At 44.9% G+C, this 16,895-nt stretch overlaps 1 protein-coding gene across 1 annotated transcript in view; it reads left to right on the top strand.

The window, feature by feature from the left end:
• The first annotated feature begins 6,788 nt into the window (after positions 1-6,788).
• The window catches only part of GCLC (glutamate-cysteine ligase catalytic subunit), a 40,862-nt gene continuing 30,755 nt past the window's right edge, over positions 6,789-16,895 (top strand). The window contains exon 1 of the mRNA XM_060235095.1: positions 6,789-7,281. Coding sequence (XP_060091078.1) covers positions 7,132-7,281 — 150 coding nt within the window. The 5' untranslated portion in view covers positions 6,789-7,131. The remainder of the gene's footprint in view (positions 7,282-16,895) is intronic.

Raw genomic sequence — 16,895 nt, 5'->3', positions numbered from 1 at the left:
TGAAGTTGGGATTTTTTTGTTCCAATGTGCACCACTTTACATTTACCAACAGTGATTCATTTGCCATATTGTGATCCAGTCACCCAATTTGTGGAGATCCTATTTGACTTCTTCACAGTCAGCCTTGGTTTTCACCATCCTGTGTAATTTTGTGTCATCTGCAAACCTGGCCACTGCTCTACTCACCTCTACTTACAGATCATTTAAAAATAAATTAAATAGTACCTGCCCCGAAACAAACCTTGTGGGACCCCACTGCTTACTTCCCCCCATTGTGAGAATTGTCCCTTTATTCCTACCCTTTGCTTCTTGTCATGTAACCAATTTTTAATCCACAAGAGAACACATCCTTTTATCCCATGACAGTTTACTCAGGAGTCTTTGGTGAGGTACCTTGTCAAAAGACTCCAGTTTATATCTACCAGATCATCATTGTCTACATGTTTACTTTCTCAAATAACCCCAAGTGATTGTATAGCCAATATTTTCTACACTTCATTGCTTAGGTCTGAATTTCTAGTACAGGGCCCATAGATCTTCTGGGGTCAGCCCCAGCTAATGGTAGGATTATGGAAGCAGACCTGCTTGTATTGACAGATTCTAAAATTCAATCACCCTGACGTTAACAGTTAATTGCATTCCTTCATCCCCCTCCCCCCATCATCATGACATGGCCTTTTTATACTTTCAATTACATCATTTCCTTATCACCTTACTGTATTGCCTAATGTTCACTTGCTTTGTCATAGTGTTAAGTGACTTAACAAAACGCCTGAAAATTAAGTACATCGATAAAGCCAGGGCCAGTTCACATCTACTAGGCAAGCCTAGGTGATTGCTTGGACTGGCAGAGCTGCGGGTGTGTGCCAAAAGTGTGGGCCACAGGTAATCCCATGTCCAGGGTAAAGAGGGAACTGAACTAGTGTTTCATGTGTACAAGACTACTCATAAGTAAATCCCTCTATGTTCAATAGAATTTAATCCCAGGTGAACATTTTTAGGATTGCTTGCAGCCCTTAGAATGAGCCAGCTGATTATGTTTGTTGAATGTGGTGGAGGCACTAAAATCACAGTTCACATTGAGTGCCAAAGCCCCTCAATCTGGCTCTATATAAAGCTGCCTTTTCCTATGAGATTCACCGTTCATTCTACCCTTTTGAATCCACTGAATTCAAGATTTAGAAGGGCGAAACTCTTATTAGGAATTACTCTGTTATTCCCAGATATCAGACATCTGGATTGTGAACTGATAGGCTTTCCTGCATGGAGGACTTCTAATATTCTACTCAGAAGTAAGCGCCATTTATCCTTACACGTAGGAAAAATGTCTTTAGGATAACAGCTTAACTTTTTAAAATTGTGCCAGCATATTCACAATTAGACATGAGATAAAGTCCAGGAGTAAATTCTTAAGTAAATCCCCTGGCCTGTCATGAATCTTCTTGCACAAAAAAGCACTTTCATCTTATTTTGAACTTTTTCAACATTATTAATTATTAACTCTGGTCTATTTAATTATTTAGGAACAAATATAAAAGTATCAGATTTGGCTAAATAACTTAATTGTAAAAGCTGGATCTAGGTGGTGAGCTAGCCTTGTTTTTGAGCCAAGAGATGATTCAGAGGTGGTTTGCTGTTGCCTGCCTCTGCATCATGGCTGATATTCCTTGGAGGTCGCCCTTCCAATACCTAGCTACAGCCAACTCTGCTTAGCTTCCAAGATCTGACAAGATCAGGCTATCCTGGTAAGGGCATAGGTTAGGCTGAGAGTGCATGACTGGGCCAAGGTTACCCAGCAAGCATCTATGGGATCATAGGTATTCACACATGAGTCTCCCAGATCTTAGTCTGTCAGTCTAACCACTGTACTACAGTGGTAAGCAGCTACATTTTGGGAACATTTATTCTGCAGGGGCCAGGTAAACAGTACAAGTGATGCTAATGAGATATGACTCACCCACCAGTGCTTTCTAAGGTGAGTCCTCCTACATACGTGTGATGGTGAGCTGGGTCAGTGGACCACAATCTCAATTTGTGTCACTGGGCCCTAAGTTACAGGTGCAAATATACCAATTTAAAACAATTTTATTCCAGTAACATATGGTAACAATCAATTTTTGCATTATTAATTACTTCTTTTTATCTATCCCATATATTACTTTTAAAACCCCTCCTCCCCCCGTTACTTGACCCCCGCCGGTGTTGTATACTTAAAATACTAATATTTAAAGGTACCCTTAACTAATAAAACAAAAAATTCTATTTTTCTTTCTTTTAAGACTTAATCATTATCAAAAATTGTCCAATGTCCTTTTATTTTTCACTCTTTTTCTATATAACTTCTAAACTTCTTCCACTCCACCTTAAAAGTTTCTAGATCATAGTCTCTTAAAATTCTTGTCAATTTGTCCATTTCACTCCATGTTATAACTTTTATAATCCAATCCCATTTCTCTGGTATTCTTTCTTGCTTCCACAGCTGCGCATACAATGTCCTAGCAGCTGAGAGCAAGTACCAAATTATAGTTCTATCTTCTTTTGGAAATTTTTCCATATATAATCCCAACAGAAAAGTCTCTGCAACTTTCTTGATTTCATATCCCAAGATCCTAGATATTTCTTGTTGAATCATCTGCCAATACTTTTTTGCTCTTTCGCAAGTCCACCACATATGGTAAAAAGAACCTTCATGTTTTTTACACTTCCAACATTTATCTGGCATCTTATTGTTCATCTTTGCCAACTTTTTAGGAGTTATATACCATCTATACATCATTTTAAAACAGTTCTCTTTAATACTATGACATGTTGAAAGCTTTATAGAATTCTTCCAAAGATATTCCCAAATTTCCATCTGTATTTCTTTATTTACATTAATTGCCCACTTAATCATTTGAGATTTCACTACTTCATCTTCTGTAGACCATTTCAAAAGCAGTTTATATAGTTTTGAAATTAATTTTTCATTATCTCCAAGCAGAACTATTTCCATTTCTGTTTGTTCTTTTCTTATTCCTTCAGTTTTAATGTCTTTTTCCATCAAACTCTTTATTTGTTGCATTTGAAACCAGTCATATTTATTATTCAACTCTTTTGCAGTTTTCAGCTCTATTTTACCGCCTTGTATTTTTAATAACTGATTATATGACAATAGGGGTCCCAACCCTTCTGCTCTAGCGAGGGACCCCAGGTTTTCGAGCCTCTTCCCCCGCTCCCCCCAAAAACGGAAGCGGGGGGGAGAAGCGGTGTCCTCCTGGTGCTGCTGCTGCTGCTGGCGGCGTCGGGGGCTGCCGGGGAGGATGCTGGGGGTGAACAGCATCACCAGCGGGGGTTGAGGGGGCCGCCTGCGCTCGCGCTCCATGTGCTCCTCGTCGGCAGCTGTGCTGCTGGAGGCGGCTGACCACGCGGTCGGTGTAAAGGACGGGCTTGAGGGTGCGCGAGCGCTGCGGCCAGCTGTAGCAGAAGGTCTCCACGCCCCGCCCGTTGCGCCCGTAGCGCTCGCGCACCCTCAAGCCCGTTCTTTACACCGACCGCGTGGTCAGCTGCCTCTAGCAGCACAGCCGCCGCCGCCCCCGCCGCGTGGTTTGGGGGGGGCAGGATCGTGGGCCCTCCGGAAGTGCAGGGCTGGGCCGGGGAGGGAAGCCAGCATCAGACCCTTCGAGGGGGCAGACCCTCCCCACCCGGCCCCGACCAAGGAAGGGCAAGCGGAGGAGGTCTCCCCAGGAGTCAGGGGTGCAAAACATGCGCCTCCTGCCCCCGAGCACCACTTACTGACGGGGGCTGCCCGAACAGGCAGACGGCGGGGTGCAGGTTCCGGCCCAAAGGGGCGCCCAACTCGGAGCAAACTTTCCCCGGCGCCGCGTGCCTCCTTCTCTGCCAGGTGAGCGCGCGTGCGGCAGGTGAGCCCTTTGGCCCAGGTGAGCCCTTCCTCTCCCGCGCGGCCGCCTCCTGGTTAACCCCTTCGCCTCTGGGCCCTCCCTGGAGAGCCTGGGAAACTCCCCGAGACCGGGCAGGCCAGCTGGAGCCGAGCCGCTCCCCTGCCTGCCCCCCCGCCTGAGTTAAGGCTTTGGCCCAGGGCTGGCCAAATTGTGGCCACGCGTGGCTCTTTCGCACATAGCATGTGGCTCTCAAAGCCCCCCGCCCCATCAGCCAGCTTGGAGAAGGCATTTGTCTCCAGAGGCTCGGAGAATGCATTTAAAGTTAAAGCTGCTTTCTTTCTGCCTGTCTCCCCCATAGGGTTGCCAATCCCCAGGTGGGGGCAGGGGATCCCCCGGTTTGGAGGCCCTCCCCGCGCTTCAGGGTCATCAGAAAGTGGGGGGAGGGGAGGGAAATGTCTACTGGGAACTCTGCTATTCCATAGGGAGATTTATTCCCATAGAAAATAATGGGGAATTGACTTGGGGGTATCTGGGGCTCTGGGGGGGGCTGTTTTTTGAGGTAGAGGCACCAAATTTTCATTATAGCATCTAGTGCCTCTCCCCAAAGTACCCCCCAAGTTTCAAAAAGATTGGACCAGGGGGTCCAATTCTATGAGCCCCCAAAGAAGATGCCCCTATCTATTATTTCCTATGGAAGGAAGGCATTGAAAAGGTGCTGTCCCTTTAAATGTGATGGCCAGAACTCCCTTTGGAGTTCAATGATGCTTGTCACAGCCTTGATCTTGGCTCCACCCCTAATGTCTCCTGGCTCCACCCCCAAAGTCTCCTGGCTCCACCCCCAAAGTCCCCAGATATTTCTTGAATTGGACTTGGCAACCCTATATGACAACCACTTTTCTTCGGTGCAAATATACCAAGAGGAAAAAGTTTTTCTACGGATTCTGCCAAAAAAGTGGAACTGGAGTAAGCGCTCATCCCAGATTAAAGATCTAAGGATACAGAATGACTTTGTGATTATATATGTTACATCCTGCACATTCACAAGACAGCTGGTATGGCATGATTAATTCAGCCAGGGCCATAGCCAGCAGGTGGGCAGGCACTGAGCAGGTGGGCCCGCCCCAATCTTCCCTTCACCTCTCATTTTAAAACTGCACCGTGACACCACTATGCCGGCCTGAATCTTCTTTCCTTTGTAAATTGGCCAGGAGGAAAAGGGAGCCTGGGGTGCATGGTGCTGCCTTCCAGGGCCAGATTAACAACTAGGCCAAGTAGGCACTGGCCTATAGGCCCCCATGCCTTTAAGGGCTCCTGGCTGGCTCCCCCCCTGCTTGCAGCCCTCCCAGCCTGCACATGCAGCCAGCAACTGAGCCGTTCTTTGCCCGATCTGCCTGGTGCGGCTGCTACTGGCATCATTGCCAAGTTTGCCTCTCCCCTGCAGCTTTGTCAAAGAGGCTATTTAGAAGATGCCTGCAGGCTGCAGCATGGGCCATAGGCGGTGAGACGGCCACTCCAACTCTGAGATAATCTGCGAGGGGCCCCCCAAGATTTTGACTGCCTAGGAGCCTCCACAGGGTTTAATCCAGCCCTGCTGCCTTCGTCTCTTTGGCGCCAGAGAAGTACTTGGGCTTGTGGGGCTTAACAGAGGCTCGATGTCTCATTGCCCACTGCCCTGCCTGCCTCAGACGGAAGGGGTGGAAGGCTGGGGAATCCTTTCTCACCTGGCCTTCCTTCTCCTCTCTTGTGAAGGGAGGAGCCCCCTCCCTCCAGTCTGCCTTCTCTTTACAATAAAGTTATCTTTATTGTAAAATTATCTTTGTGGCTGAACCGGGGCAGTGGTGTTCAAAGTCTCCCACAGGACAATGTCTTGCCTGAAAGAGAATTCCAAGGTTTTTGTTGTTTTCCGCCAGAAAGTCAGTTTCCTGGCGGGAAATGCATAAAGAGGTTAAAAAGCTCCCAGAGACCATCTTTCGCAGGTGAGCAGAGGCAAGAGATGCACTTGGTTTTCTCCTTGCGCTGTCATTCTCGGCAATTTAATTTTCCTTTAATTAGCACCCCCTCAAAAAAAATTTCCTGGCTATGGGGCTGGATTCTGCATAAAGACTAAGGAGATCTATGTTCAAATGCCCACTTAGACATTAATTTCAATTGGTTATCTTGGGCCATAGATCTTGCAAAGTTATTGGTAAAGATGAAACTGAGAACCACAGCTCTTTGGGGCAAGGGCAGGATACAATGGAGACTCCAGTTTGGTGTTAACAGAGTGCTAGGCTAGGATCTGGGAGATACAGTTGCACAGGTCTAACTGGGATCTGGACTCTGATCCATTGGTTGGCCCTGATGCTTTTTCTCGTCCTAACCTACCTCACTGGGACGCTGTGACTAACCATCAGCAAGGGAACACTGAACAAACACATCACCTGAACTCTCAGGATGAACGGCAATATGAAAGCGCACCACACTGCAGAAAGTTGTTTCTACTTACTGTAATATTATTTATTAATGCAAAAAATATAACAATGTAGAAAAATTCGCTTCGTATCGCACCCTTAGCCACACTCTAGTTCTCGGCGCGGCTTAGAATTATTATTAAATCATCTTTTTAAAACGTTTACGCTCCTCGGAATGATGGAACGCCAGTAAATCAACTTTTAATCTCCCCTTTCGAGGAAAAAGACGTTACGATCGAAAGTACTCTAAAGCGGATTAAAGAAAAAGCGGAACGGGAGGGGGCGAGAGCGCTTGCACAGCAGAAGGAGCGAAAAAGCCGAAGAGGCGGCGACGCAGCAGAAAGTGCTGAGTCACCCTTTGACGTGAGGATTCAATCCTCTGACTGCCCCCCTCCCCTTCCTTGTCGCGCTTGAAACAGAGAGCGCGAGCCGGGAAGGAAGGAGGGAGGGAGCGGAGGCGCTCCCGCGCGCATGTCCGCTCGCCTTCCTCGCGGTCACGTGCTGCGCTGCTGCCGGGACGCTCACCGCACATATACATAGAGCCGACGCTGTCCGTCGGCCTTCTTCGGTGTCCTTTCGCTCCTGCTGCACGCCAAGGCGGGATAAAGAAGAAGCCGTTCCATTTTCCTCAGCGGCGGAAGCAGATCGGAGAAGGGGAAAACCTTCCCCTCGCTTCATACCTCCCTCTGCCGGTGGATTCCTCCGCCTTTCCGCTCTGCCTGAAGTAGTTCGGTGGCCGTCAGACCCTTCCTTCGCGCCGCTTCTGTCCCATTGCGGCGGCTGCTTTCGGCCCCTCGGTGGCCATGGGGCTCCTGTCGCAGGGCTCCCCGCTGAGCTGGGAGGAGACGCAGAAGCACGCGGAGCACGTGCGCAAACACGGCATCCTCCAGTTCTTGCACATCTACCGAGCCGTGAGGGAGAGGCACAAGGACGTGCTCAAGTGGGGGGATGAGGTGAGTGGGGGGCGCGGGCGCTGAGCCCTCCCTGGAAGGTGTGCCCCCTGTGCACGTGGGTCTGTGTATACAACTGAATAATAGATGCCTGTATGCGGGATTCAGAATAGCATGCATCGTTCCTTCGGTTTAAATAAATGGGATAGAACTGGAATTTCCTCACTCCCTGGCCGTGACTGAAGTGGGGAAGCAAAGTGTGTGCTGAATCCCATTGCTCCCAGTTAGTTTTTTTTTGCAAGAGGTGCATCTTTTTCTTTTTAATTTTTTGCATATGCGCTCTTTGGACAGCTCTAATTTGAGTGTAGATGGATCCAAGTGGGCGGCTTGTTGGTCTGAAGCAGTAGAACAAAGTAGGAGTCAAGTGCATCTTTAAGACGAATAAAGTTTTATTCAGAATGTAAGCTTTCGTGTGCTCTAAGCACACGAAAATCGGGGGATGAGGTGAGTGTACCCGATTCCTCCTCTGATGAGAAGTGTGCTTAGAGCACACAAAAGCTTACATTCTAAATAAAACTTTGAAAGATGCAACTTGACTTCTATTTTGAGTGTAGATGGTGTGTTTGGAAGTGTAGATACACACACTATTGGATCAGTTTGTGATAACCTGAGTGTTTGTGCCTGTGCAGACATGCACAAACTGTGTAATACAGTACCTTCTTGAAATGCGTCTTGTACAACTACCTGCAAGGTAGGCTGTAGTAAATACCCCATCTTTTGAGTGGGTTTCTGGCGCTGCAACGTGAGAGAGGTGCATGCTCCTTCCTGTGTGTAGTCTTGGGTGTGTGGCTTGTGAATGAAGTCTGTTGGTCTTATTTTGGATTTAGTCCTGGCTAAACGGATTTAGAGGTTTGCCTTTTCTCAGTAATACGCATAGCTTTCTATGAAGGATGTGGTGGAAGTGGGCGGACCAAGTTTGTCTGTAGCCAAACTGAACTCCCTGTTTGCTGAACTTAATTTGTTTGAGCTCATCTTTCACAAATTATGCACCAGTTTTATTTAACTACTGTACTTTGCTTGAAAAACATGTTGGCTTGGAGTGTATCTAATCCAGTTTTCATTTCCTGTTGTGCATTATCAGTTTTAGCACGTGAGAGATCCCAGTCTAAAAAGTGCTTTTGGCATCATTATGAAAACATCCTCACGTTTCATTCACATACAGATGAGTGACAGTTTTTTTGAATGTGCATTTCCCCTCCTGCTGTGATATTTCAGTGGCTATTCAGGGTTCTGGCTTTATGGCTTGGTATATGTTGGTGGAATATTAGGTGTAATAATAGCAAGCACTAGTTAGAGGTAATCTCCCTGTAGGCCTTAATAGAAACACGGTGGTGGTACATGTGGAGCTGTTCTGTCGCTGCTAATGCTACAGTAATCTTTTGTTCCAAACAGTAAAATTTATTTTAGTTGCTAACTACATTTACAAAAGACATTAATTTGACCACTGACAGCAGCTACTTTTTTAAAATAAAGCTTAGCAGCAATTGATGCTGCTCTTTGAATTTGTCATGCAATACCTAATTTATAGCAGTAATGCCAGATTTTCCCTGTAATATATTGGGCTGTTTAAAAATGTACACACTGTCATCAGTACGCTGATGATACCCAGCTCTATCTATTGATGGAAGGCCGGACTGGTGATGTCCCTACAAATTTGGACCGGGCGTTACAGGCCGTGGCTGACTGGCTCAGGCTGAGCGGGCTGAAGTTGAATCCAACGAAGACTGAGGTCCTTTGCGTGGGTCGGGACGGACCGGGGGGGGAGATTACTCTGCCAGCTTTTGACGGTGCGCCACTGACACCAGTGCGCAGGGTCAAGAGCCTGGGGGTGCTACTGGAATCCTCGTTATCAATGGAGGCCCAGATAGCTACCACCGCAAGATCCGCCTTCTTCTATCTCAAGAGGGCGAGGCAGTTGGCTCCCTTCCTGGAACGCGACGACCTAGCAACTGTGATCCACGCAACGGTCACCTCAAGACTAGACTACTGCAATGCCCTCTACATGGGGCTGCCCTTGTGCCGAACGCGAAGACTTCAGGTAGTGCAGAACGCAGCGGCCAGGCTGTTGATGGGACTACCTAGGTGGGAACATGTGCGGCCGGTGCTGCGGGATCTGCATTGGCTACCGGTCGTCTACCGCGTTCGGTATAAGGTGCTGGTTATTACCTTTAAAGCCCTATATGGCCGAGGACCTGCCTACCTCAGGGACCGCCTCTCCCCATATATCCCCAGGAGAGCGTTAAGATCTAGCTCCCAAAACCTCCTACAAATCCCTGGGCCAAGAGAGGCTAGAATGAAGATAACTCGGGAGCAAGCCTTCTCATTAGTGGCCCCGCGCTGGTGGAATCAACTCCCAGAGGGGGTGCGAGCCCTGCGGGACCTGAACCAGTTCCGCAGGGCTTGCAAAACCTCTCTTTTCCAACTCGCATTTGAATTAGGACCAGACTAACTTGATAAAATCATTCTAAACTCTAGCCATCTTATGTTGTAACTGAAGCTGATAATATGTAATTGTGACACCAGAAATTATAGCACCTATTTTTATGTATTTTAATCTATATATGTAATTGTATTGTATTCATAATGTCTATCTGCTTTTAATTGAATCATGACGTAGTCATGTCTGTGAGCCGCCCTGAGCCCGCCTTTTGGTGGGGGAGGGCGGGATATAAAAAATAAAATTTATTTATTTATTATTTATTTATTTAGTGCTAGAATACAAAGAAAAGTGTTTGTATGTGTGGTAGGAGAGACTTCTAATTTAAACACACTACAAGTGGTACTGGCAGTCATTCCAGAAGCCCCAAGCAAAGTGGGCTAAGTGAGTTTCAGTCATCGATTCTCTTGATGTTGCTTCTGCAATCTTGATAATTTGCTTTATCGTTATGTATTATGAGATAGATCAGTGTGTGAATCTGAGGTAATAAAATCAGCGTATAAAAACACAATAGAAAACTTAAGTACCCAGCTCTTACATGAGCAGTATGCTGTGATCACTGACTGTCAGGTCTTTTATATCAAAGACTTCTTCAGGACTCCCAGGTTTCCCATTCTTTTTCTGTGGTGATGCAGCATTCAGAAGAGGTGAAGGGTTTACCTTGAAATTAATTTGTGCACAGTACAAAATCTGATTCAAGCATTACTTGTGGAAATCACCTCAAGCCAGTATGGTGAAGCAGGCGTAGAGCTGAACTTTTGTGGATTGACCAATCACTCACACTCCACCTAATCTACTTAATATAGTTGTTGTGAGGATAAATTGAAGTAATGGAGAAGGATACTCTGGTGCATCCTCTTTGAGGAGAAAGGCAGGATATAAATGAAGGAAACAACCTCAAAATTGGTTCTGTATATGATTTTGCGCCATCATCATTGAAGTGTTGTTACATTTACAAACACTGAATAGTACCAATATCTGAGGAAACATGTGATGGTATGTCACTGTAAGGGTATTTTTGTAGCCTATGTGAAAAGTTTATGAAGATGCACATTCAGCTGACCTTGGAAGTGTGCACTTTGAATAAATGTGTTTGTTTATGTTAGTGAATACAGTAACATTGGTTTTGAAAATTTGCCATACAACTTGGTAACAGACATGCCTAAGATAATTGCACCACAATTATAAGAAGTTGCTTTCATAAGGCATCTCTAGACTTGTGTTGCCTAAGGCTACAGTACCTCACAGAAATTGAAAATGATTGCCCATAAAAAGCATGTTGCATTGAAGTAAACCCAAGGTTTGTAACGTTAAAACAGACAAACACATGGTACTAAGCTACATGAGTGAAAATAGGCTCTGACAACTGATTTTATTCTCAAGAAAGGAAAATGTGTGGGAGCTGTTTTTATTTCCCCGGGGGCTTTTTCCAGCTTTACTTGCTGGGGAAAAGAATTTCACAAAATTTTACCAGGTTTTCTTCATCTTCAATTAAGGCGAAGGCTTCCTAAACAGAGTCGTATTCTATAGGTGTTACCTTATAGGACTGTGCTGTTGCCCTTCCAGAATCTTTCTACCTGTATAGGACAGCAATTTATGTACAAATGGGTATATAATTACATGGTTAAATGCTATTCTTAGGCCCTAATCAGCCAAGTTCCTAATGTAAAAATTGAATGCTGTCCTAACTTCCCTTATCCCTTAGAGCAGTGTTTCCCATTTGCAGGGTCATGACCCAATACTGGGCCATGGTCACAAGAAAAGCCAAAGCTAGTCCCACCCCAGCAAAGCTAGCCCTACTCCATCTCTGTGTTGTGCAGAGAGGAGCTGGGCTGCCTCTCTTTCCTTCTCCCCCACTCCCAGTGTTTGAGAGAAAAGCTAGCATCCCCTGGCACTTTAGACCCTTGTACTTCAAGGTATGAGCTTTCATGTGCCTTGCAGTATGTTCTTTTGGGGAGATTTCCCCAGGAGGCCTGGGCGGCAAAGAAGGGTGTGTGTGTGTGTTTCAGCCGGGAGGGGCGGGGAGTGGGCATTCCAGTAGCTATTTTTTTTTTTTTTTACCAAATGACCCCTCGGCAGAATTTTTGCTGGCTGGGATCGTCTGATGGTGAGGAAGGCTTTTTTTTCTCTCCCCCCCCCCCCCCCCCCGCTTGCTTCCTTTCTTCCCTGCAAGTGATGCTCTGTCTGTATTCTTGGTGCTGGGAGGGGGGGAAGCAACAGTGGGAGGGCTTCTAGTGCCCTGGCCCCACTGGTGGACATTCTGGTGCTTTTTGGGCATTTTATGTGGGAATTTTGGACTGGATAGTCCACTGGCCTGATCCAACATGGCTCCTCTTACGTTTATGTTCTTCCTTTCCTTTCCTTTCCTTTCCTTTCCTTTCCTTTCCTTTCCTTTCCTTTCCTTTCCTTTCCTTTCCTTTCCTTTCCTTTCCTTTCCTTTCCTTTCCTTTCCTTTCCTTTCCTTTCCTTCCCTTCCCTTCCCTTCCCTTCCCTTCCCTTCCCTTCCCTTCCCTTCCCTTCCCTTCCCTTCCCTTCCCTTCCCTTCCCTTCCCTTCCCTTCCCTTCCCTTCCCTTCCCTTCCCTTCCCTTCCCTTCCCTTCCCTTCCCTTCCCTTTCCTTCCCTTCCCTTCCCTTCCCTTCCCTTCCCTTCCCTTCCCTTCCCTTCCCTTCCATTTCATTCTTTCCCTTTCTCTTTCTTTCCTTCCATTTTTACTGGATGAAACTTTTCTGTTCATCATACTGTTGTTGCAGACAAAGGAGCTTTGCCAATGAAAAGTTGGCACCCCCAGTTGTAACCAGGTGGCCTTCTATGAGATTTCTGTGTGAGTGAGAGTAAGAGGTGTGGGGCAGAAAGAGATCATTGGATATTACTGAGGTATATCTCAACAGCACTGGAAGAGATGGTACTATGAACTTGGCACCATTTTACTGGTCCTGCTTTTAACAGCTGTCTGACACCAAAATTAAACTCCTCCTGTAGATATTAAAAAGGATGAAAGTAGTTCCCTGACTAAGTATCTGCACAACAGGTTGCTCTTAAAGGCATGGGAAACACAGCCAGTAAAAAGCTGCAAGTCCCTCATAAATATCCTTTTTGGGATAACTGCAGAAAAGCTTGTATGAACTTCATGTAACTTGAAATTAATTCATTAATTGCAGTACAATTCTCTGCTACCTTTCACAGCAATTTCCCCGTGTTTCAACCAAAGAAAAGTATGAAAAATAGCTGTCGAAAGATTTTCTTGAAACCAAGCAAGCTTGGTTGTAGCTTGAGGCAGGGTTCCAGTAGTAGCAGCTGAAGGAAGGGCCTACTAAATGTGTCAGCATATTTTGAGGTAGAGCAGCTGCCAGGGCCCAGTGTGGGTGGTACACAGTGCTGGCATTCCTGATGGCAATGGCAACAGCACTCCCAACTGCATACACTGGCCAGTGCTGTTGAGGAAGGGATGTGTAGGTTTCATTTGCTTCTGTTTTTTTCCTGCTGTTACTTGTCTGACTTTCCAGTATAATCCATGTTAAATAACTTCATTTTTGTTTTCTGTGGGAAACACTTATTTCTCATATTTCTGTAGATGTCTTAGTATCTAATATTATTGACTTTTCCACTATCCCCTCCCTTTCTTACTAACCTATTTGCTTCTTCAGCATTTTTACAAAGTCTTTATTAAAAGATCTATGTAAAGTTTTTAAAGTGAAAAAGAAATTTTAGTTGTTGATTTTTGGCTTGCAGAATTTTGGTATAGCAGTCTTTTGTGATTTTATTTACAGAACACCTTTTCTGGAAGTATCTTTACTGTATGAAGACTGACACTGTGTGATAAAATATGCTGCACTGTCAAACCTTTTGATTCCCAAGACTGTTATTTCCCACTGAGAGCCTATTGTTCTGTTTATGATTATTTGTCAGCCCATGGAATCTTAATTACTGGAAGTTCTACAGTACTGGTGTTTAGACTTTGACTAGCAGGCCTTACATTCAGAGAAGAGAAATACATCATGGAACAGGAAGCACCACTGTGAGTTTTGTCTTTGGAACACACCATGTTATACCTCTAGATTTCCTTAATATTAATACTAAGATCCTGACAAGACAGTGGAAGAGAAATTTCATTATCAGATATTTTGTAACTATTATCATACCAGTCATTGTTGAATTTAAAAATCAGACATTCATCATCCTAGAGAGGGAAGTGAAATGTAAATGAAATCATTTTCAGATCCAGTTCGTGCAAATTATGCTCCTGTCTTTTACAATGTTTTACACTGACGAAGAGAGAGAGATTGACTATGCTATTCTGTCATAGAGCAACGATTCCAGAAGAAGATTCATATATTAAGTGTTTTGGAAGAATATTGTTCTTGTGTGGATTCCCCGTGTGTGAAATTTGAAGTGTTCTGTTCTATTTATAACTTTAGTACCTTTTCCCCACATAAGCAAGCAGGTATCACATTGATCTTATCACAAACATTTCGTGGTGGCCTCTGTCAAATACACTATGACTGCCTGTATTTGTACAAGGCCTGTTGAAAGAGCCAGATTCTACCCTCCTACCTATCACATGAAAGAAATAGCACTTATGAAAAGTTTTTCACATGACTAGTTGCTGCATTTTCAGTTCAGTTCAGTGTAAAGTATAGAACAAATTCATAAACATTAGAATTTACTGTGGTCTTTTGACATCTGCATTTGTTGCTCTTGTTGGTTGATTGTGTTCTCTAGAATGACTCACCAGTTTGTGGTCTGTTGCATTCACCTTTGTACTTTGTATTCGCTGGGAACTTTCTCTGTTGCTTTTTGCAAGAGAAGAACTTCAACACAACTCCTGGACTGAACTCTTCTGCATAGGAGAGTGGAGGTTGCATACAGTAATGGTTGTTAAGGTAGTTTCTGACTGTGAGGTTCATTCTCACGTTACTAAGATCTAAGGTCTGAGCTTAAATATAATATTAGAGGGTGGAGAGCTTGACTGGAAAGGTAGTGTATATTCTTGATTTTAATAACTTTCATTTAGAAGAGGGTTATACTGTTTTTTTAACAGAAAATAAAAAAGACATGAGAACTGTGCTACTTGGTGGATCAGGGGTCCCCAGCATGATTCCTTTTCTTTAAGAATGAGGCCTGGTAGGACCATTGTTCAGCAGAGTTTCTGATTTTCCCCTGGAGATCTGATTGTGCAGATTAAAAGGCCTCCTGTTAAAACAGAGCTTCTGCCAGAAATGTTAAAGTGTTACTAATATCATTCTACATTACCTCCCTCCCTGACATTTTGTGGTTGGCTCCCTGTGGCAGCCATTTTGTGGTTGTGCCCACCATCCTGTGTCAGAATTCCAAAGGCGCCTGCAGGCTCAAAAAGGTTGGGGGCCCCCATATTAGCTAATAGCGACAATGCTAAACATAGTTTCTGTGTGACAAGCAAGAGTCTTCCTTTACCTGCTGTAGCATCCAGGACTACTGTCCCTGCGCATTGGGGACAGCTTGTGACGTTCCCTGCCTATATCCAAAATCATTGGCTGGGAAGAAAAGTTGTGTTGGTGAATGCTTCTAGGTATCATGGCAAGGTAGGAACAGCTCTATGCAGCCCTTTTAACAAGTTAGTCCAGATGTATTTTAAAACAAATGCAGCTGCCTTTCACAGCACAGTGTCTAGGGGTTCTTTGTTGGAAAAATTCTTATTTTATCATTATTTTAAAAATACTATGTGCATAAACCATATTTATGGAGAGTTGTAAAATAAACAATATAACAAAGTAGTGGAAGCTGTAAAAGGTAAGAAGGACTCCTTTAAGCGGTGGAAAACCGGTCCAAGTGAGATTAGTAAAAGGGAACACAGGCTGTGGCAAATCATATGCAAGACTGTGATCAGGCAGGCAAAAAGGGACTATGAGGAGCATATTGCAAAACACATAAAGACCAACAATAAAAATTTCTTCAAATATATTAGAAGTAGGAAACCAGCCAGGGAGGCAGGGGGGCCCTTGGATGACCATGGGGTAAAAGGATTACTGAAGGAGGATAGGGAAATGGCTGAGAAGCTGAATGCATTTTTTGCCTCCGCCTTCACTGTGGAAGATGAGAACTTTTTGCCCGCCCCAAAACCACTAATTTTGGGAGGGGTGTTGAAAGACCTGAGTCAGATTGAGGTGACAAAAGAGGAGGTCCTACAACTGATAGACAATTTAAAAACTAATAAGTCACCGGGTCTGGATGGCATATATCTGAGAGTTCTGAAAGAACTCAAAGTTGAATGTGTGGATCTTCTAACAAAAATCTGTAATCTTTCATTGAAATCTGCCTCCGTTCCTGAGGACTGGAAGGTAGCAAATGTCACCCCCATCTTTAAAAAGGGTTCCAAAGGAGATCCGGGAAATTACAGGCCAGTCAGTCATCAAGGACAGAATGAGTAGGCACATTGATGAACACGGGTTATTGAGGAAGACTCAGCATGGGTTCTGTAAGGGAAGATCTTGCCTCACTAACCTGTTACATTTCTTTGAGGGGATGAACAAACATGTGGACAAAGGAGACCCGATAGATGTTGTTTACCTTGACTTCCAGGAAGCTTTTGATAAAGTTCCTCATCAAAGGCTCCTTAGAAAGCTTGAGAGTCATGGAGTAAAAGGACAGGTCCTCTTGTGGATCAAAAACTGCCTGAGTAATAGGAAGCAGAGAGTGAGTATAAATGGGCAGTCTTCGCAGTGGAGGACGGTAAGCAGTGGGGTGCCGCAGGGCTCGGTACTGGGTCCCATGCTCTTTAACTTGTTCATAAATGATTTAGAGTTGGGAGTGAGCAGTGAAGAGGCCAAGTTTGCGGATGACACTAAATTGTTCAGGGTGGTGAAAACCAGAGAGGATTGTGAGGAACTCCAAAGGGATCTGTTGAGGCTGGGTGAGTGGGCGTCAACGTGGCAGATGAGGTTCAATGTGGCCAAGTGCAAAATAATGCACATTGGGGCCAAGAATCTCAGCTACAAATACAAGTTGATGGGGTGTGAACTGGCAGAGACTGACCAAGAGAGAGATCTTGGGGTCATGGTAGATAACTCACTGAAAATGTCAAGACAGTGTGTGTTTGCAATAAAAAAGGCCAACGCCACGCTGGGAATTATTAGGAAGGGAATTGAAAACAAATCAGCCAGTATCATAATGCCCCTGTATAAATCGATGGTGCGGTCTCATTTG

The sequence above is a fragment of the Heteronotia binoei genome, chromosome 1 (genome assembly GCF_032191835.1).
Source record: "Heteronotia binoei isolate CCM8104 ecotype False Entrance Well chromosome 1, APGP_CSIRO_Hbin_v1, whole genome shotgun sequence".
Taxonomy (NCBI): domain Eukaryota; kingdom Metazoa; phylum Chordata; class Lepidosauria; order Squamata; family Gekkonidae; genus Heteronotia; species Heteronotia binoei.
Note: the sequence above shows the minus strand (reverse complement) of the source record. Positions and strands in the feature narration are given on the sequence as shown.